At 41.2% G+C, this 22006-nt stretch overlaps 1 protein-coding gene across 2 annotated transcripts in view; it reads right to left on the bottom strand.

The window, feature by feature from the left end:
• Positions 1–22006, bottom strand: part of CTDSPL (CTD small phosphatase like) — a 295985-nt gene that overhangs the window by 58906 nt on the left and 215073 nt on the right. For both annotated transcript variants that reach the window (XM_029588367.1, XM_029588368.1), the window contains exon 4: positions 14098–14154. In XM_029588367.1, the coding sequence (XP_029444227.1) occupies positions 14098–14154 (57 nt within the window). The remainder of the gene's footprint in view (positions 1–14097; positions 14155–22006) is intronic.

Genomic DNA, 22006 nt, shown 5'->3' with positions numbered 1-22006 from the left:
ACAGCATGACCAGCTTGTCCACAATACATGCATAGTCCCAAACTTTTGCATTCTTCTCTCTTTTGAAGTTAGATGACTGTGGCCTAATTGCATTGGTTCTTCTTCACCAGCAACAGGACCTGAGGGTATAGGCCTGGGTACAGACTTGACTCGAGTCTCTCCCTGAAGTGGTCTTCTGGGACTCTTGACCTCTTGAACCTTGTCATGAAGTCAGTGATCAATCCTTGTTGCCAACTTCATTAATTCTGCTAAGGTCTCAGGCATCTCTTGAGCCGCCAGCTCATCTTTTAACTGGGAGTTCAGGCCTTCAAAGAAGAGGGTCTTCAGGCATCTAGGGTCTTCAGGCATCTAGAGCTGTTAAGATTTTTCTTGTAATTTAAAAATTGAGGATTGGGAGTAAAATTGGCTAGATAACTTCTTTAAAATTGTTTCCACAATCTAGGAGGTGGAGGAATGGAAAGGATATTTTTATATAATTGTTCAGTTTTTGAATGAAAGGGTGGTGCTCAGAAGGAGGTGGCAGAGGCACCATTGAATGGATTCCTGATTCCTGCACCAAAATAGTGGCGTGCTTTTTCTACCTGAACACTTGGTTCTAGTGTCTCTGCTCTGAGTTAATGTAGCTTTGGTGCTGAAGGGTATCTGTGCTGAAAGTTTCAGTGATAGGGCAGTAAATGTTAATGTTGCCAGAGGTGGATAGTGCCAACATTTTGTATGCTATTGGAATGTCACCATAGTTCTTCCTGTGGCAGTCCTTGGAACTTCTCAGTGTCAGAGATTTTTTTTCTCTCCTTTTTTACGCCAATCACCTGATGCCAGAAAGTCACAGCTATGGTGTCTAGGAGATATTGACCTTTTTTTCCCCTTCGGTACTGATTTCTCCAAACTGCCCCTTTTCTTCTCTAATGTGGGAGAGGACACATGGAACTTCAGCTTTAGATTCCTGTATAAAAGAGCTCAGATGACATTCTTCTGCAACATTAAAGTCAGGTACCTTCTGAGAAAGTCACAGGTAGCAGAGGCAGAGCTTGTGGTAGTTGGGACTTGACATTTTGTGTCTGCATTTAGAGCAGAGCTTGAAGGACCTATTTCCTGATATGACAAAAGTTTGGTGGAGAAAAGAAAAAAACTAAAACAGATCTTTTCATTTTTAGGAGACTCAAACAAAAAATACTTGGACTAAGAGAAAATCTATTTATTTATTTATTTGTTTGTTTTTCTATAATGATGTTCAATTAGACATATCATGCCGGTTTACAGAGTAACATAGGAATCTATTAACATAAATTTCTTATTTTACATTGAAACTTTGTAACATGAGTAACAATTTGGACTGTGGCGAATCATAGGTGGCATTATATTTATTTATTTTATTTATACAGACATTCATGACCAATCATATCACATCGGTTTACATCAAACACATGAGAGATACATCAAACAGTGGGGTGAAAACTTGGGCGGTAACAAGGTATTAACAATGTTGCAGTGCCATTTAGAACAATTAAGAACAAAAGCCTAGAGTAACCGAGAAATAGCGAGGCAAGCTATTTAGGAACAGGTGATAGAAACAAATATAGAATATCAATAAGAAAAGAAGTAGTGAAAAACATTATAATTTTGTAACATATGTAACAAGATAACTAGAGTTGTTGGGATTATAAATTATAACAGAAGTAGTGAAAAAATTGTGACATTGTAATATATGTAACAAGATAGCTTGGTTCGTTGGGGTTGACCATACTATGGATTCTATGAGGGGTGTTATGGGGAGGAGAGTGATGTGTGTGTTGGTGGGAGAGGGGGGTTCATCTTAGTGTGGTTGGTGGTGGATGATGTGAGGATGTTGGATATGCTTTTTTGAAGAGCCAAGTTTTAAGATTCTTTTTGAATGATTGGGTTGTGGGGTCGAGCCTGAGTTGAGGTGGTAGACTGTTCCAGAGTGTTAGACCTGCATCTGTTAGGGATCGGTCCTAACAGTTTTTGAAGAGATCAAAAACAGAAAATGCAGGAAGATACACAAAAAATAACGATGAGTGGCTAGGAAAGCGCATAAAACCATCTTTTGCTTCAGTAGGAAAACAATGACTGAGGAGACTCACACAGTGGCAGCTCCCAGACATGCTCGTAAAGGCTTCTAGGTCTTTCTGAGCTCTAAGCACATTCTGTGTTGGTGCCATCTGATGATGTCATCCACTTGTATAGCTGAATTGAGTCCTGCTTGTCTGTGGAGAAAATATCACAACCGATTAAGACACCACTGTTTTGTGTGAGGATCTGTGGCCAGTTCTTGTCTCCTGCCAGAAGGGACCCCTTAGTGGGCCTTGTGTACTAGCTGACTAGTCCTCCAGGCTTTATGGCTTATGGCTATAAAGCAGCCTTATATCATGCTCAGTGTATCAGCTTTGTCTTTGTTTGAGTCCCAGTCTTGGCCTTACATTTGTCTGGCCTTGTATTCTGATTTCTTGTCGTCTATACTGGGTCTGCCAGAGTTCTGGGTCCTCATCATGGTCATGTTTTGCTTTTGTCTTGTTTCCAATATTCCCAGATTCTGGTTCTGTTTTTGTGTTCTGCATCAATTCTGAGCCTTACAATGGCCCCACTCTTAGACCACATATCCAGCCTTGCTTTGTTTGCCTATCTTGTTTTGTTTGTGTGTCCTAGTTTGTCTTGGTTTAATAGGCATCCTCTTGTTTCTGTTCTGGGTTTTTCCTGCACCTGTGGGTGCCTTCCAGAACCCTGGTGTATGTCTCTATTTCCTGTCTAAGTCCTTTCAGTCACCAGGACCTGAGGGCTAAACTCAAGGTGAAGTGGTTGGGATAGGCAGAAGACTCCTCTTCCATTCTGTTCCACCAGCGTCCAACCTTGCTACTGTCCCTGGAATCAGAACACTGGCAGTAGGCCATAACATTTTGCACTGAAGGAAAGGTTTGATAGATCTACTTTTTGCATGTTAAACAACTTGAATACTTTGTTACAGTCTCCATACTTTGAGACTGTATGTATTTTTAATTGTATTCTATATTTGTCAGAATCCTTATATTGTACTGAGAATCTATCTGCATTTTCTACAATAATGTGTACTTTATACTTTTAATATCGCATGCTTGATGTGTCATAATTCTGTATCTGTAATATTTAGTGTACAACCTTTAGAGTACGTTTATTCTAAATTTATATATTACCCTTTATAATCACTTGCCAGGGAATATATGAGGCCCTATCATATTACATTCAGATTGTTTCAGGTACCTTATTTTCTATTTTCAGAGCATGCTTTATTCTTTATTCTTAGAATGATTCTAATGCACTACCTGCATGCTACAGATTGTCATATTTGCCAGTTTTCATAATTAAAGTAGATATTACAATTCTGTATGATTTTGTCAGTGTATATACTAGAATGCATAATTTTTTTAAGGCTGTGGAAAGCTGCATAAATAGCATGGAACAGCTTCAAACTAAATATGAGACACACAAAAATTACTGGAATTCAAAAAAGCATGGCAAAAGCAATGGGGAAAACAGAGTAGATGTCTCCCATTTTGAGGAGTACTATACTGCTTGTCCTAGGAGAAAGCAGAGTTGCTTACCTGTAAAAGATGTTCTCCTAGGACAGCAGGATGTTAGTCCTCACACATGGATGACATCATCAGATGGAGCCCGGCACAGAAAACATTTGTAAAAGTTTCTAGAACTTTGACTGGCACACTAAGCATGCCCAGCATGCCACTATCCACGCGTCTCTCTTCAGTCTTGTAACACAAAATTGACAAAAATAAAATAACAAACAGGAGAAATCCAACTCCCCAGGGTGGCAGGCGGGTTTCATGAGGACTAAAATCCTGCTGACCTAGGAGAACACCTGTTACTCTGCTGTTTCCTAGGACAAGCAGTATGGTACTCTTCACACATGGGTGACTATGTAGCTACAGGTTGCTCCCAACTATAAGGAGCCAGCACTTAACAGGTGCCAACGTGCACAGCAAGCATTGCTGCTACAACCTGGGAGATAGCCTGAACCCAATCCAAGGGCCTAAGGTAGGCAGAGTTGAGTTTCACAAGATGAAAAAGATTACGGAGGACCGACTGACCAAAACCGCTGTCATGTCGGTTGTCCTTATCCAGGCAGTAATGTACGGCTAAAGTATGGAAAGAACTCCAGGTTGTAGCTCTGCAGATCTCACCCATAGGCACCACATGCAAGTGGGCAACCGACACTGCCTTGCCTTGTACAGAATGAGCCTTAAAATGGCCACCAAGCTGCAGTCCACCTGTGAGTAGCAGAACGAAATGCAATCTGCCAACCAGTTTGTTAAGGTCTGCTTAGACACTGCAAATCCGTCTATTTTTGTCAAATGAGACAAAGAGTTGATGGACTGCCTATGGCCCGCCCTATGCTCTAGATAAAAGGCTAGGGTCATCCTGCAGTTCAGGATGTGTAGAGCCTGCTCGCCCTGGTGTGAATGTGGCTTTGGAAAAAAGGTGAGTAGGATGATAGACTGATTGAGATGGAAGTCCATCACCACCTTAGGAAGGAACTTAGGATGCATGCGTAGAACCACCTTATCATGAAAAAATTTTATATAAGGCGGGTATGACACCAGAGCCTGAAGTTCGCTGACCCTGCATGCAGAGGTAACCACAACCAGGAAGATAACATTTATTATAATAGCTAACTGCTATAGTATGGTGCCGTGACTCGGACCCAATGCACCAATGCAGTAATAGCTGTAAAATCAATTACAGTGGGATAAAGGACACTTTCCAGGACAGATACTTCAGGTCAGAACACCACAGGGGCTCAAATGGGGCGCTCATCAAGTGGGCCAAGACCACACTAAGGACCCATGATACCACTGCTGGCCTAATCAGAGGCTTGACCTGAAGTAGGCCTCGCATGAAGCTCCCTACCATTGGCTGCGTTAAGATGGGTAAGTCATCCACCCTGCGGTGGTAGGCTCAAATAGCACTGAGGTGGACCCTCATGGAGGTGGTTTTCAGACCAGCCCTGGAGAGGTACAACAGGTAGTCCAGAAGCTTTAGGTGGAACAGGAGAACAGATCCAACCCATGTCCCTCACACCAGAATAAGAACCTCTTCCACTTCAGACTGTAAGATTTTCTAGCGGAAAGTTTCCTGGAATCCATCAGGATACGAGATACCTCTTCTGAAAGGTCCAGCGTCTGCAAGGTCATCCTTTCAACATCCAAGCCATGAGAGTTAAGGCCCGGAGGCTGAAATGGCGTAGCCTACCATGATCTGATGTGATCAGGCCTGGGGAGGTCCCCAGGCTGATCAGCATCCAGAAGAATAGATCCTGCAAAAGGGGGAACCAGATCAGCCTTGGCCAATACGGCGCAATTAGGATCATAGTTCCCCGATCCTGTTCAAGCTTCAGGAGAGTCTTTGACTCTAGTGGAAGTGGTGGATATGCATACAGGAGGCCGGTGTCCCAATGGTGGGTGAACATAAGAAATTGCCATGCTGGGTCAGACCAAGGGTCCATCAAGCCCAGCATCCTATTTCCAACAGAGGCCAAACCAGGCCTCAAGAACCTGGCAATTACCCAAACACCAAGAAGATCCCATGCTACTGATGCAATTAATAGCAGTGGCTATTCCCTAAGTAAACTTGATTAATAGCAGTTAATGTACTTCTCCTCCAAGAACTTATCCAAACCATTTTTGAACCCAGCTACACTAACTGCACTAACCACATCCTCTGGCAACAAATTCCAGAGCTTAATTGTGCATTGAGTGAAAAAGAATTTTCTCCGATTTGTCTTAAATGTGCTACTTGCTAACTTCATGGAATGCCCCCTTGTCCTTCTATTATTCGAAAGTGTAAATAACAAATTCACATCTACTCGTTCAAGACCTCTCATGATCTTAAAGATCTCTATCATATCCCCCCTCAGCCACCTCTTCTCCAAGCTAAACAGCCCTAACCTCTTCAGCCTTTCCTCATAGGGGAGCTGTTCCATCCCCTTTATTATTTTGGTTGCCCTTCTCTGTACCTTCTCCATCACAACTATATCTTTTTTGAGATGTAGTGACCAGAATTGTACACAGTATTCAAGGTACGGTCTCACCATGGAGCGATAGAGGCATTATGACATTTTCCGTTTTATTAACCATTCCCTTCCTAATAATTCCTAACATTCTGTTTTCTTTTTTGACTGCTGCAGCACACTGAGCCAATGATTTTAAAGTATTATCCACTATGATGCCTAGATCTTTTTCCTGGGTGGTAGTTCCTAATATGGAACCTAACATCGTGTAACTACAGCAAGGGTTATTTTTCCCTATGTGCAACACCTTGCACTTGTCCACATTAAATTTCATTCTTCCATTTGGATGCCTAATCTTCCAGTCTTGCAAGGTCCTTCTGTAATGTATCACAATCCGCTTGTGATTTAACTACTCTGAATAATTTTGTATCGTCCGCAAATTTGATAACCTCACGCATCGAATTCCTTTCCATATCATTATATTGAAAAGCACCGGTCTAACTACAGATCCCTGAGGCACTCCACTGTTTACCCTTTTCCACTGAGAAAATTGACCATTTAATCCTTCTCCCTATTTCCTGTCTTTTAACCAGTTTGTAATCCACGAAAGAAAATCGCCTCCTATCCCATGACTTTTTAGTTTAGTTTTCTTAGAAGCCTCTCATGAGGGACTTTGTCAAACACCTTCTGAAAATCCAAATACACTACATCTACCGGTTTATTAACCCCTTCAAAAAAATGAAGCAAATTTGTTAGGCAAGACTTCCTTTGGGTAAATCCATGTTGACTGGGTTCCATTAAACCATGTCTTTCTATATGCTCTATGATTTTGATCTTTAGAATAGTCTCCCGGCACTGAAGTCAGGCTTACTGTTCTATTGTTACCCAGATCACCCCTGGAGCCCTTTTTAAATATTGGGGTTTCACTGGCCACCCTCCAGTCTTCAGGTACAATGGATGATTTTAATGATAGGTTACAAATTTTAACTAATAGAACAGAAATTTCATTTTTTAGTTCCTTTAGTACCTTAGGATGCATACCATCTGGTCCAGGTGATTTGCTACTCTTTAGTTTGTCAATCTGGCCTACCTCATCTTCCCAGTTCAGAGTGATCTGGTTTAGTTCATCTGACTCATCACCCTTGAAAACCATCTCTGGAACTTGTAGCTCCCTAACATCCTCATTAGTAAACAAGAAAGCAAAGAATTCATTTAGTCTTTCTGCAATGGCCTTATCTTCCCTAAGAGCCCCTTTAATCCCTCGGTCATCTAATGGTCCAACCAACTCCCTCACAGGCTTCTTGCTTCGGATATATTTAAAAACATTTTTATTATGAGTTTTTGCCTCTATGGCCATCTTCATTTCAAATTCTCTCTTTGCCTGTCTTATCAATGTTTTACACTTTACTTGACAATGCTTATGTTTATACGATTTTCTTCAGATGGATCTTTCTTCCAATTTTTGAAGGATGTTTTTTTGGTTAAAATACCCTCTTTCACCTCACCTTTTAACCATGACAGTAATTGTTTTGACTTCCTTCCACCTTTCTTAATGTGTGGAATACATCTGGACTGCGTCTCTAGGATTGTATTTTTAAATAATGTCCATGCTTGTTGAACACTTTTAACCTTTGCAGCTGCACCTTTCAGTTTTTTTCTATTTTCCTCATTTTATCAAAGTGGGAGGCATCTGTAGTGAAGGCATCTGATGTCAGTCTGGCGTCCCCCCTGAACAGGGAGCAAAACTGATACACCTTCAAGTTGCATGGGAAAGAAAGAGATCGCTATCTGGGGTCCCCTAGAGACGGAAGATTTGATCCACAACCTCCTGCTTGAGGGACCATTCGTGGGGGCAAGACAAGCAACTCAGAATGTCTGCTGCCACATTCTCTGCTCCAGGCAAGTACATTGCAAGAATTTGTCCTGGGACAGCACCCAGAACCAGATCTGGACCGCTTCCTGACAGAGGAACAACAATCCTATACCTCCTTGCTTGTTCAGGTACCACATCGCCACCTGATTTTCTGTCTGGACTAAAACTACCTTGTTGGTTAGGCGATCCTGGAAGGCCCAGAAAGCCTACTGGATTGCATGGAGCTCTAAGCAGTTTATCTGACATCACCTTCCTGTGCAGACCACCGACCCTGGGTGCAGAGATCCACAAATTGAGCTCCCCAACCCAAGTGGGAGGCATTGGTAGTGAGGGTGATCTGTGGGGACAGGACCTCTAGATTGGATTGGGCCACCCACCACGATAAGGACTCCTGAAGAGGCAGTGTGACTTAGATGCATACCCAAAGGTCCAGGGTGGCCTGACGCAACTAGGACCATAAGGTACACTGTGCCATACACATGTGCAGCTGAGCAAAGGGTGTAACATGGACTGTCACCGCCATGTGCCCAGCAAGAACAGAATCTTCTGCACAGAGACCTGATGACTTTGAAAGATTGCCCCGCCAGGGACACCAGGGTTAATGCCCGGTCCTAGGGCAAAAATGCCTGGCTTAGCATGTATCAAATCTGGCCCCAATGAAGTCCAGCTGTAGGGATGGAACCAGTTGGGACTTCGGGTAGTTGATCAGAATCCCCATGGTCTCCAAAATCCGGATTGAGGATTGGAGAGACTGCAAGACCCTGGGCTTGGTGGTGCTCTTGATAAGCCAGTGATTCAGGTAGGGGAAGACCTGCTCCTACTACTTTCTGAGAATGACTCACCACTGCTAGGCACTTTGTGAAAACAAAGCTTACAGAAGCTAGGCCAAATGGCAGTACCCGATACTGGAATTGTTCATCTCCCACCAAGAATAGGAGGTACCTCCGATGGCTGGGAGAGATGACAATGTGAGCATAGGCATCCTTTAAGTCAAGGGAGCCAAGCCAGTCCCCCCTTCCATAGGAGAGAGATCAGGGCCCCCAGTGAAACCATTTTGAACCATTCCCTTGTGAGGATTCTATTCAAAGCCCTCAAGTCCAGGATAGGATGGAGGGCTCATATTTTCTTATACCCAGGAGTGACATCATGAGTGAAAATAATGTAGATGTGTCCTCTGTCTCCAGTAGGGATGTGAAACGGGCTTTGGACGATTGAAAATAACGTCAATATTTTCAAAATAGTCAGAAATCGGGGGCTCCCCCAAAACGATAGGAAAACCCCACGATATTGATCGTGGGGGTTCCCTTATCATTTTGGGGGAGGGCGGGAAAAACGACACACAAAAATAACCCCAAACCCACCCCGACCCTTTAAAGCTAACCCCTTAGCTTCCCCCACCCTCCAGAAGCTCCCAAAAACTTTTTACAGGTACCTGGTGGTCCAGTGGGGGTCCCGGGAGCGATCTCCTGCTCCGGGCCATCCTCCCACTCCCAGGCCGTCGGCTGCCACTAATCAAAATGGCGCTGATGGCCCTTTGCCCTTACCATGTGACAGGGTATCCGTGCCATTGGCCGGACCCTGTCACATGGTAGGAGCACTGGATGGCCGGTGCCATCTTGTGCTCCTACCATGTGACAGGGGCTGACCAATGGCACTGGTAGCCCCTGTGACATAGTAAGGGCAAAGGCTATCGGCGCCATTTTGATTACTGGCAGCCGATGGCCCGAGTGCAGGAGATTGCTCCCGGACCCCCGATGGACCACCAGGGGCTTTTGGCAAGTATTGGGGAACCCTCCTGACCCCCACAAGACTTGCCAAAAGTCCAGCGGGGGTCCGGGAGCAACCTCCTGCACTCAGACCGTCGGCTGCCAGTATTCAAAATGGCGCCGATAGCCTTTGCCCTTACTATATCACAGGGGCTACCGGTGCCATTGGTCAGGCCCTGTCACATGGTAGGAGCACAAGATGGCGCCAGCCATCCAGTGCTCCTACCATGTGATAGGGTCCGGCCAATGGCACGGATACCCTGTCACATGGTAAAGGGAAAGGGCCATCGGCGCCATTTTGATTAGTGGCAACCGACGGCCCAGGAGCGGGAGGATGGCCCGGAGCAGGAGATCGCTCCCGGGACCTCCACTGGACCACCAGGTACCTGTAAAAAGTTTTGGGGGGGGGGGGGGGTCGGGAGGGTGGGGGAAGCTAAGGGGTTAGTTTTAAAGGTTTGGGGTGGGTTTTTTGTTTATCGGCTCGGGCGCAGCCGATAAACAAAATCGCAATCGGGCCCGATGCAAAAAAACCCACATGTGAATCGGAACCAGAATCTAGTCTCCAGCAGCAGTGGAGTGGAGATATCCCATTGGTAAGGACTGGCTAAGCAAGAAGAGAAGGAAATTAATTTTGTGCAGGAAGGATGGGAATCTAATTTAGAAACTCAAAGAGATGCGCAGGACAGATGGATGATACAGCCATTAATTGGTTGGACTACATGAAAACCATTTCAGGAGGCGGTCAGAGTCAAGGATACAACAGCAATAGAGATGATCTGGATGCAAGTTAAGAAGGAAGAATTTTTTGGCTATATTGAGGAAGCAGCAGCATTAGTAGGATCTGGCAAGGGCATGCAGTGGAGCAGTAATGGGAGGTCAAGAGCATAATAGGCAAATATTATTATAGTATTTCATTATATGAATTAAGATTTTAATGTGTTTCAGGGACTTGTGCACATAATTTATGACAAATTTGTTCCTATCTCTACTCCTCCAAATCTGTTTTACCAAAGCAGAGATGCATTTAACGATATTTACTTGATAGAAATACTGCCTTAAAAATTCACTGTATCTGTCCTCTATGACTGTGTTTCATTTCTTGACTTACATATTTTATATTTACTTGTTGAACAAATACAAAGGAGGACTAATCCTAGTACAAATACTGTAGCCACGAATAGCCAAAGTGCAACATTTAGCATAGCTCTCTAGATTACAAAATGCAAAAGTGGTCAATAATCCTAAATTGATCAACATATTTGGAATTACAATGCATTTTTTCAGTCTGTTGTATATTGTTACAGGTGCATGTTTTATTTCACCTTCCTCTGAATTACTTTACAAAGATAATTATTAAGTAATTAAAAGGTAAGATCTTCTTTCAGCCTAAACATATAGATCTACAGGGGCATACAATGGTTAATAAATCCTTTGTTTCTAAGGTGTAGCTTTGAAGGAAGTACTACCTGCATACCTGGGCTTTTAGTATTAAACATCTCCTTTTGTAACCATTATGACCACTAAACTATAGCCACACAAGGGCTTATGTTTCTTATATAAAAAAATTCATGCAGTTGGATATTTCAGTCTTCCAGGCATTCCAAGGTTGGTTTCTTGTGGCTGCCGCCTAATGCAAGTAATCAAGAATAGGCCAAATGGAATGTGCACAGCCTATCCTGGATTACTTGAACCAGGTCACAGTCAGTTCTCTGAGGAGAATCCAGTGAAGCTTTTTCTTAGTTGAAAAGTAAATGTTTTTCTTCTGTTCAACTTCTGAGTAAGTACAAAAAAGGTCTTCTCAATAATTAATCCATACTGAATTGGATGCTGGTTAACCTTTTTGAAATGGTATTACAACACTTGCCATCTCCAACTAGGGCAATGAACCAAGGCTTTAAAAACCATAGCAAAAGCCCAAAGTTGAAGAAAACTCAGCAGAGGACACTATTTTCTAGAGATGTGCATTCGTTTTTGCTGAATTGGAAAATTTCAACAAAATTGTCCAATTTGGCATGTTTCAGGGAGCCCGAAAAAGATCGGGATTTTCCCGTTTTTTCACAAATATTCGTTTTCCGATTAGTGCGCACTAACGGGAGTCAGTGCGCCCTAACTCCCCGTTAGTGCGCACTAACAAAAACTAACAAAAAGTAACAAAATCTAACGGTTTTTGTTAGTGCGCACTAACGGGGAGTTAGCTCGCACTAGAAATCGATTTTTTGCGAAAAAAAAAAAGACCCGAACCGAAAAAAAAAATGACATTTTCCATGGCAGACGAAAAACGAAGAATGACATGAACACAAAAAACGATGCACATCTCTACTGTTTTCCTCCTCTAGCCAAATGGTGCCCACCAGCGTGTTATGCTTGTAATTCCATCTCCATCTCTCATTCTACCAGGGAATGCAATTATTGCCCTACAATGTTCTTCACATAGCTCAAGGACCCGGGTTAGATTCAAGTCTTGAACTCAGGCCTCGACTGAGCCATTGAGCCACCCATACTCTAATACTGTATGCTGGCAACAGTCTTGCTCTACAGATGGTCTAGTAAACAGTGTTCAGATACATTAAGCTTAACCATTCCAAATTAGAAGAAATTCCATGACAGAATATATTTGCCCTAAGTTATGCTCTATACAGTAATCACCTATTAAGCAGCATCTATAAATAAAAGTGCACACAAAGGCCTCTTGAGAAGGAAGGGTCATAAAAATTACTGATATGTTTAATGTAACAGAACCATGTGGGAGAAAAACCCCCCAAATAAGTCATGAACAATTATATACTTTGCTATCTCTATTGCATGAATTAAGAAGAAGGAAAAACATGTTTAAGCACTCATAACAACAGGAATATAGAATGAGGTCTAGCAGGTAGAACAAAGAATGTAGAGGTGAAATTATCTGAATGAACGGATACACTTAAAGAATAAAGTTTGAGCTAATGGTCAAAGCACAGAAATGTGAAATCAGAAGTATTTTTAAGATGCCAGCTCAAATTCCCTGTGCCACTGTAACTTTGTCATTTTGAGTGAATCCACTACTTTCTCCAGTTGTAAAGTAATAGTTCATTCCACAATCAGATGCTAGATATACATTGGCAGGCCATCATATCCAGAAATGGGGTATTAAATTATAAATCATTTTGGGATCCCATCTGAATGAACTATAATATAGAAATCCAAATAATATTTAATAAAAGAAATTGGTATAAAATTAATGTTAAAGAAGAGTAGACAATCACTAACCAGGGCATACAGAGCACATTCTGTGAAACCTAAACAGTTATTTAGCGGCAATTTGGAAAAGGTTTAAGTGGCTAATTTCGGAAGTTAGCTAGTTAAAACTACCCGGTAATAAAATATCCTCCTAAATATGCAAAGCATCAACATTTAGCCAACAAAAAAAAAAAAAAAAAATGGTTTGCTACAGGGGTTCCCAGAGCATGGCTATGACTTAGCACATTTTCAGCACTAACAAGCTAGCAGCTGCACAAATAACTGTCATAAATCTAGTCAGTCATTTAGTCAAATTTTCAGTCAAAAATCTACCCCTAGATTCATCAAAATGCTATAAATATTGCAGAAATATCATCTGCAATAAGATATGGGGGAGGGAAGGAGAGACAGCGAGAGAGTGTGGCACATTCTACTCAGGGTGGGACTATGGGGTGGTGTTACATTCACAGTCAGAGGAATTAACTGCAAACTTGAAATCACTGAAGAATTTCTGTCATTTGAATCGATGAACGGTACAACAAGCTCCTCTTTTTGTACCGTTCATCGATTCAAATGATAGAAATTCTTCTCTCATAACGGCTGTGGGTACATGACAAGTTTTCCCCTCTACCATAAAACAAAAGATGTAGTTAAATCCCGTGTTAATCTACCACAGAATGTGGTAGAAGAACCCCCAACTTGCATTAAGTCCTCCCACTTGCATAACACATTTAAAATTTGCATGCTAACATTCAAACTCTAATGCATTTGGATGAATGACCTGCCTAGTTTGTTAAGTTTGGCTGAAAATTCAGTTACTCAGCAGCTCTTTGCAACTGATCCCTTAGTTTCACCCATAAAGAGAAAAACTAGTTAGATTCTGATGACAATCTTCTTGTTTGTTAGCCTGTTAAGATATCTTTCGCTGAGTCTAATACAATATTCTTCTTTTGTGTTTAAGCGATTCATACATACACAGGAAGAGTGGATAAGTAGGAGATGCTTTTAAATAGCTATAAACAGGAATATTGCAAGCCAGGAAAAGAAATAAAGAGGGGATGCTACTTTAGATAGCATTTAAAATAAAGTTAACTAAAATGTATTTGCAAGGTCTGCTGCCATGAGTAAAAAATACAAAAATGTTATTTGACTAAGAGGTTTTTCCTAAGATCTCTAGTAATGCACTACTATATATAATGTTAGCAGCATAAATTTGTAACTATGCTTACCTGGTGTACAGTTCCATCAATTTCAACAGGGACAATGAAGTCAGCATTGCTAATGGGCTAGAAAGAATAGAAATAACACGTATTTCTACAAATGTAAACATGTCGAACCACCACATTCCATGCAATAAATGTGCCACAATGGGGCACAAGATGCTGCTAAGTATCTCCAATCAGCTTGAAAGTCCTGTTAGCATGTAGCTCCAACTAAAGTGCTCAGAACCTTAGAAAAACAAAACATTTTCTCTTATAGCACCACACTATAGTAAACTGTTTCATTTCAAGCTAATCTTGCTTTGAGAGCATAACACTGGCAGTGTGATATCATCAAAATTTGACAAAAAAACCTTTGTATCTGTCACAAGAGACATGGAAACAAGTTTATAATTGAGTATACAGTTATATTTACATGCAAACTTCAATGATGATTTTTCTCATTGTACAAATCATTAAAATCATTAAAATGCATTCTTATTTAATTTTTAGTTTGATTTATATTCCATCTGCTCCCTAAATGCTTTTTCAGGAGGAGTTGCCTTTAAATATTGTGAAGTGAGTAATACCAGAGTTGAGCAAGTACTTTCCTGCAATAATTTTTCACCGCCAGAAATACTTTTCATGGATTTTAAATGTGCCGCTCGTTTGAGAAGTTTCCAACTTACAGTTCCTTGGACTAGATTTACTAATGTATGTACAGCCAAAAAGGTCAAACAAACAAGTTTTAGCAGCACTGCTTTATTGAACTTAAAACATCTGTGACTAACTTTTGAGAGCTATGCTCTGTTCTCTTCCACTGTTGCCCCAATATACAAGTAAATTAAAGGCTGCATTACAGTGCTGGTATCTGTTTTCAAAGTCGCAAAGAAAATGGAAGGGTGAGGTTTCATGTGGCTGCCGAGGGGTGAGAAGAAGGGAGACAGCATTGAAGAAACCAGTGTCATTATTAAGTTCTATTGTGTATGTTTCAAAATATTTTACAATTTTAATTTTGAATGGTTTACATTTGTGGCTAGTTTTGAAGTTCCTTTTGTACTTTGATCATCTGCAACTCATTCTGCACTAACCTGATAAAGGAAGCATAGCTCACAAAAGCTTATCACAAATGTATTAAGTTAGTCCAATAAAACGGTATCAACCACAACTCATTTGTTAACCTGAATTTTTACATTTCAAGGGTATTAACAAGGCAACCACACAACTCCTTTATCCAATAGATGCAAAAGGGGGAATTTATTTTCTTTTGAATAATTTTCTATCATCTGCTTCTTTAGAGTCAGGAGTGGTTCCAAAGGAAGTAAGGAGGAGGTCTGGAAACTATAGGATGGTTAGTCTAACTTCAATGGTGAGCACATTAATTAAAATTACACTAAAACAGAGAACAGTATAGTTTATGGAATCCAATGGACTGCAGGATTCAAGGTCACATGGTTTTTATCAGAGGTAGTTCGTGCCAGATGAATCTAATCTGGGTGATCAGAGAGTTATAAAAGGAAAGAGCGGTAGATACAGTGTACATGGATTTCAGGAAGGTCTTTAACACTGTTCCACATAGTAGGTGGCTTAAAAACAAACTGAGTACCTTAAGTATAGGCCCAAAAGTGACTGAATGGATTAGAAACTGGTTGAATGGGAGGCAACAAAAGGTAGCTGTAAATGAAGTTCACTTTAAGAAAAGGGGTGGTTACCAGTGGTATGCAGCAGGGATCTGTTTCTGTTTCACAGAATTGCTTGCGAAAATGTTGAAGGGTCATCGGGAAAGATTTGCCTTTTTTTGCGGGTGATACCAAATCTGCAACAGGTTAGACACCCTGGAAGATGTAGAAAACATGAGGAAGTATATCTAGTGAGACCTGAGGAATGGTAGAGGTCTGGTAGCTATGATTTAATGGTAAAAAAATGCAGATCACGCATATGGTTTGCAAAAACACAATGGAGCTGAATAACATGGGGGGGGGGGGGGTGTGAAGCTCCGTGCACAAAAAAAAAGAAAAAGACTAGGATCTGCGGGTGATCTTATCTGATAATCTTACAGTGGCCAAACAGATAGATAAGGTGACGGCAAGAGCCAGAAGGATGCTTGGGTGCATAGGCACAGAATAGGCGGCAAGATAAAGGAGGAGATATTATATAGAGTAACATAGTGATGATGGCAGAAAAAGACCAAATGGTTCATCCAGTCTGCCCAGAAAGTTTTTTATGGTAGTAACTGCCACTCCGTGCATGTTACCTCCATGTTTCTGTTAACACTAATAACTGCTGTTCTGTGCTGGTAACCATAAAGCCTTAAGTTAAGGGTAGTAATATTTACAATCAAAACCAAGCAACTATCAAACCCATAACAAAATTACTGCCAGCTACAATTTTATGGGGTGAGCAGCCTTTTTGATAATTCAGACAATGCTGCTTGAATAAGCTTTGCTTTTGGACTTGGCCTTAGAAGCAGTCTTGCACTTTTTTTTCCTAATGTATGAGTATCAGTACCCTGGACCATAAAAGTCGGGTCCTAGTGTTTTCTGTCTTCTGTCTTCTGAATCCAATTTCCCTTTTTCTGTCCCCCTCTCCCCTGTCGAAGTGCAGTTGCTTCAAAAGAATTAAGATTAATTGGTTAAGGATGGTAATTCTCTACTAATTACTCCCATGCGCCCTTTTCTTCATTTCCAATCTCTAGCCTTTAGGAATCCACAGTGTTTATTACATGCTTTTTTAAATTCATTTACTGTTTTCTTCCTCACTATCACTTCTGGAAGGGCATTCCAGGCACACACCATCCTCTCCATGAAGAAATATTCCCTGATGTTGGTTCTAAGTTGTTCTCCCTGGAGTTTAATTTCATGAACCTAGTTCTATTGTTTTCTTTCCAACGGAAAATGTTTGAAGTGTTGTGCCCGTCGGTTGCAGATGGCCGCGACCTCTGCTGCTCACCTCTCTTTTCCCTGCACCAGCGATTCTCAGAGCCATGGCAGCCTCAGCCTGCAAACATCGCCTTCTTCGGCGTCCCCGGGACGGCGTGGGCAATCCCATCCGCCATCTTGAATCGAGGATTACCTAGGGCACACGAACGCGTACAAGGCCCTCTCTTATTCACATCATGGTGGGAACCTCGAGGGCATCGCCTCCACATGACGTCACCCGCCAGTGTATTTAATCCATCCAGCCTATGCTTCCTACAAGTTAGCAGGGACTTCCCTCCTGCTTATTCCACTCCTCTTGGAGACGCTTCGCTTCACTACTCTGAACTCGCTCCTGAACTCCTGGACTTAGAACGCCTTAGGTACCCGTTCCTTGGGGGCATTGTCACGTTCTGGCTATCCGCTCCTCGGAGGGCCTTCCTGCCTGGAGAATCCATCTTTACTTTTCTGGGATCCTGCCTAGTTCAGCTTTGTGAGTATGCTTCTCATTTCTACCATCTTGCTGACAGAACCACTGGTGTACCCCGTGCCTTGGGCCACTACTGTGCTCATCCCAGCTACTTTCATCTACACTTCGGAGTGAGTACTGTCATCTACCTTGTTCTGCTGACCTCCTGCACCTCTCTGAACTACTACTTGCTGATTCTTGGCGTACCCCGCGCTGCGGGCCACTACCGGATCTACCCTGAGAGGTGTGTCATCGGGAGAGGAGTTCCTGGTGTACCCTGCTCTGCGAGCCACTACCAGGGATATCATCATTGAGCGACCTTACTACTCCGGACTGTGTCTTCATTCTACTCGGTGGGTATTACCCACGTTCCAGTCTTATAAAGCCTCTTACTTCTGTGTCAGTCTCAGTTGAGGCCACACCTATCATAGTGAGTCCCCACAGGGCTCCTCCCTGTGGTTGGAGTCAGCTCTCACTACGATCCATGGTTCACAACCATACCAGATTATAACACGAAGTTCAGGCAACATTAAAATCTTTTAGGTATCTGAAGATCTGTATCATATTTCCGCTTCACATCCTCTCTTCCAGGGTATACATATTTAGATCCTTCAGCCTCTCCTCATAAGTGTTCTAATACACATCCCACACCATTTTGATCTTCCTTCTCTGGACTGCCCCCATGTTGTCACTATTCTTTTTGAGATACGGTCTCCAGAACTGAACATAGTATTCCAGGTGAGGCTTCACCAAGGACCTATACAAGGACAATAAACCTCCTTTTTCTTAATGATTATTCATCTCTGTTTGACCCAGCATTCTTCTGGCTTTAGCTATTGCCTCGCGACTTTGCTTTGCTGCCTTCAGATCACCAGACACTATTATCCTAGTCTGTGCACATTAGCGGTTCACCTCCCATCACATATAGCTTGTCAGGATTATCGCTCCCTAGATGCATGACTCTGCACTTCTTGGCATTGAATCCCAGCTGCCAGATCTTCAACCTCTCTTCAAGCTTTCTTAAAACAATTTTCATTCTCTCTATTCATTCAGGCGTGTCCACTGTTAGGATCTTAGTATCATCCGCAAATAGACAAACTTTACCTTCTATCCCTTCCACAATGTCGCTCAAAAAAACATTACTTCTGTATGAGTCTTTAGAGAGACCTCAATAGGAGTATATCGTTTATTTAAAATTTTTTATATTCCGACTATCACAACCATATTCACCTTAAGCAGATTAATTGCAACATATATATTATTCACTCACATACATTTAATACAATCAATACATCAAAACCATAGGACATTAAAACAATTCAAAATTCATAAAAAGCTTGGCGAAATAACTAAGCTATCAGGTGTTTGAGAAATGCTTTATGAAAAATCATTTTATTATCACGCAAGAGAACATCAGACAACAGTAACTTATCATGACAAATCCAGAAATTATACAGATACACTGTCAAATATCTGAACTGATAAGTGCAGATAACAGCAAAGCAACCAACCTACAATGTTCTCCCCCCATATATAACACCCCCACCTCCTTAAATACAATAAAAAGTAGGTAATCAATCTAGCGGCAAAGAATTGACAATAGAACTGCACATCTTAGGAGACAAATATACCAGGTATGGGTACCAAATATCTAAAAACCTTTTCCTTGTCCTCCTTTTTTTGAGAGGGACAGAAAGATTTTCCAAAAGTAGTAATTGGTGGATTTGAATTTTCCACTGCTCTAAAGCAGAGGGCTCTTTACTCATCCATTGTACCAGGATGCATTTTTTAATAATATAACAGGCCTTCCTAATATATAATAATAAATTAGACATATCATAACCATCAAAAATATCCCATAAGCCTAGGGCCGCATCCAATGGTACTGGTCATTCTGAAAACAGTCATCTAAAAAGGCAGATGGACACATCCCCAGAAAGAGTAAAAAAAATTCCCCTCTTGAACTCCATGCTTTAAACAATTGCTCTCTGTCGCAATCCTGTTAGGGCAAGAAATAAGTCTGTGAATCACTTTATATTGCATTTCATGAAGATTGGCACTTTCTACAATTTTGTTCACCTGATCAAAGGCAAAACTCAAATCATCTTATTCTGGAGAAGTACTTAAATCCCTCGACCATGTCCCTGTTAAATCAGCTGGAGGGTCTACATGCCTCATACCAATCATGTTTATATAACTGAGAGATCAGGCCTTTCTCATATGTGGTCATCACCAACACCCCTTCAAACCCACCTGCCCAAAAATTATCTTTCTGAGCCTGGAACAAAGACAAAATATGACGACGTAGTTGTAAATAAGCAAAAATATGCTTATTCAATTGAAAATTCTCTCGCAATGTTTGAAAAGTAAGAAGTGACTGACAAGATTCTTCTAGCACCTGACCAATCCTCACACAGCCTCTGGCTTCCCAAATACAAAATTGTTCATGGTCCAAACTGGGACTAAATGCCTTATTGCCTCTAATAGGAAGACAGATAGAAATATTAGGAGGCAAACAATAATGATTCTGAACCGACCGCCACGCTTGGATTACCAGCAAATATAAAGGACTACTCCATAGTTCCAAGGGAATATCTGCAATAGCTCCATGTAAAAGATAAGGTAGCACCCACTGGGGAAACCATACTGCTATCTATTTCAAAATCTGTGACTGTAGAGCCCTCTGAAAGCCAATCTCTAATAATCTGATATAAGCATGCCACACTATACACCCTCAAATTGGGAAAACATATTCCCCCATTTCTAACGCTACATTGAAGATTGACAAACTTCATAAGGGTTTTCTTCCCATTGCAAATAAATCGTGAAATTATCTGGGTCCAGGCCATAATATCCTTTTTCAAAAGCCATATGGGCATGGTTTGGAGAACATAAAGCCATTTTAGCAATATAACTATTTTAACTAATTGCATCTGACCAAACCATGAGAGAGGAAGGTGCTGCCTGTTGTTCACTAATCATTTAGAATATAATAAGAGGGGCCTCACATTGACCAAATAAAGGTTTGAAAGGTTTATTTATTTATTTATTTAGCGCTTTTATATACCGAACATTTGTGTAAACTTCATGTCAGTTTATAATAAAATGAGGACTGGGCATTAATCCTTGTGCTATAAAACATATTGATTAACTGTATCAAAGAACTAAAAAATAATACAAATTAACTGTACTATAAATGTCATTAAAAATTTTAAAAAAATTTAAAAAATTGCCCTTTTTTAAATTACTAAATAAATAAAAAATTAAAAACCAATAGATAAAAAATTACAAAATAATAAAATACAATCTTTTAAAATACAAAACATAAAATTCCTTATCATGCTATTAATCGGATCTTAAAAAGGAGAGTCAATAAAATAAGGATTAGCCTGGTTGGGTTTAGACCTGCTCAAACAACCATGTTTTCAACATTTTCTTAAATGATTGTATATTTACTTCTTGTCGAATATCTAGTGGAAGAGAATTCCAGAGTTTTGGCCCTGCAAGTGAAAGGGCCCTTTCCCTAACTGAGTTTAAGGGGCTGACTTTGGTGAGGGAATAGAAAGAAGGGCCTTGCCTGAAGATCTTAAATTGCGTGCGGGTGTGTGTATATGAAGAGATGCATTTAACCAATCTGTGTTTTCGCTGTGTACTGTTTTTTGGATTAAAGTTAGACATTTATACTGGATTCGGGCCTGAATTGGTAACCAATTGAGGTCCATCAATAGCGGAGTAATATGGTCAAATTTCCTGGAGTTGGTGAGCAGACGGAGCAGCCACATTTTGTAAGAGCTGCATGGGACGAATTGATGCTAAGGGTAGTCCTAAAAGGAGGGCATTGTAATAGTCAAGTTTGGACAGTAGTAAGGCTTGGAGAACAGTCCTAAAATCACTTCTGTGGAGCAGAGGTTTTAATTTCTTCAATATTTACAATTTATAAAATCCATCTTTCACTGTGGCATTTATAAAGGCTTTCAAATTAAGGGGGTCATTTTCATAGCGTATCACATGTGAAAACTCTCTTTTCACGTAAGAACTCTTTTCGCTGCCAGTAGCGCACCCAATAGCACCACCTTTTACGATGGCGCTATTGGGTGCGAAAGCCCGCAGCAATCGCACCGCGGAGGTGCGATCGCTGCCGGCTTTCACAGGCCCTCCCCCCGCTTCGGCCCCCCATTACCGCCGGATTCTCTAAGGTCTGTAACCTTAGAAAATCCAGGCCTAAGTTCACTATCCAAGATATACCCTAAATTTCTAGTTCTTTACTAATTTGATAGGAGGGAAGGCACGAACAGATGCTAATTGAAATTTTTTCTCTATTTTTATTGCATATAAGCAAAATTTCTGTCTCTGAGTTGTTTAAAGCAAGAGACATTTGGGTGAGAAGTTGCTTAATGGAGCATAGATAAATTTCCCAAAGTTTGAGAGTGTTGTGTATTGAATCCTTAATGGGAAGGAGAATCTGGATATCGTCCGCATAGATATAGTGGACTAGTCCTTGTCCTGCCAGAAGTTTACATAGCGGTGCCATGTAAATGTTGAAAAGTGTGGGGGA

The sequence above is a fragment of the Rhinatrema bivittatum genome, chromosome 2, assembly GCF_901001135.1.
Source record: "Rhinatrema bivittatum chromosome 2, aRhiBiv1.1, whole genome shotgun sequence".
NCBI lineage: Eukaryota > Metazoa > Chordata > Amphibia > Gymnophiona > Rhinatrematidae > Rhinatrema > Rhinatrema bivittatum.
The sequence above is the reverse complement of the archived record's forward strand: the minus strand, read 5'-3'. Positions and strand labels throughout refer to the sequence as shown.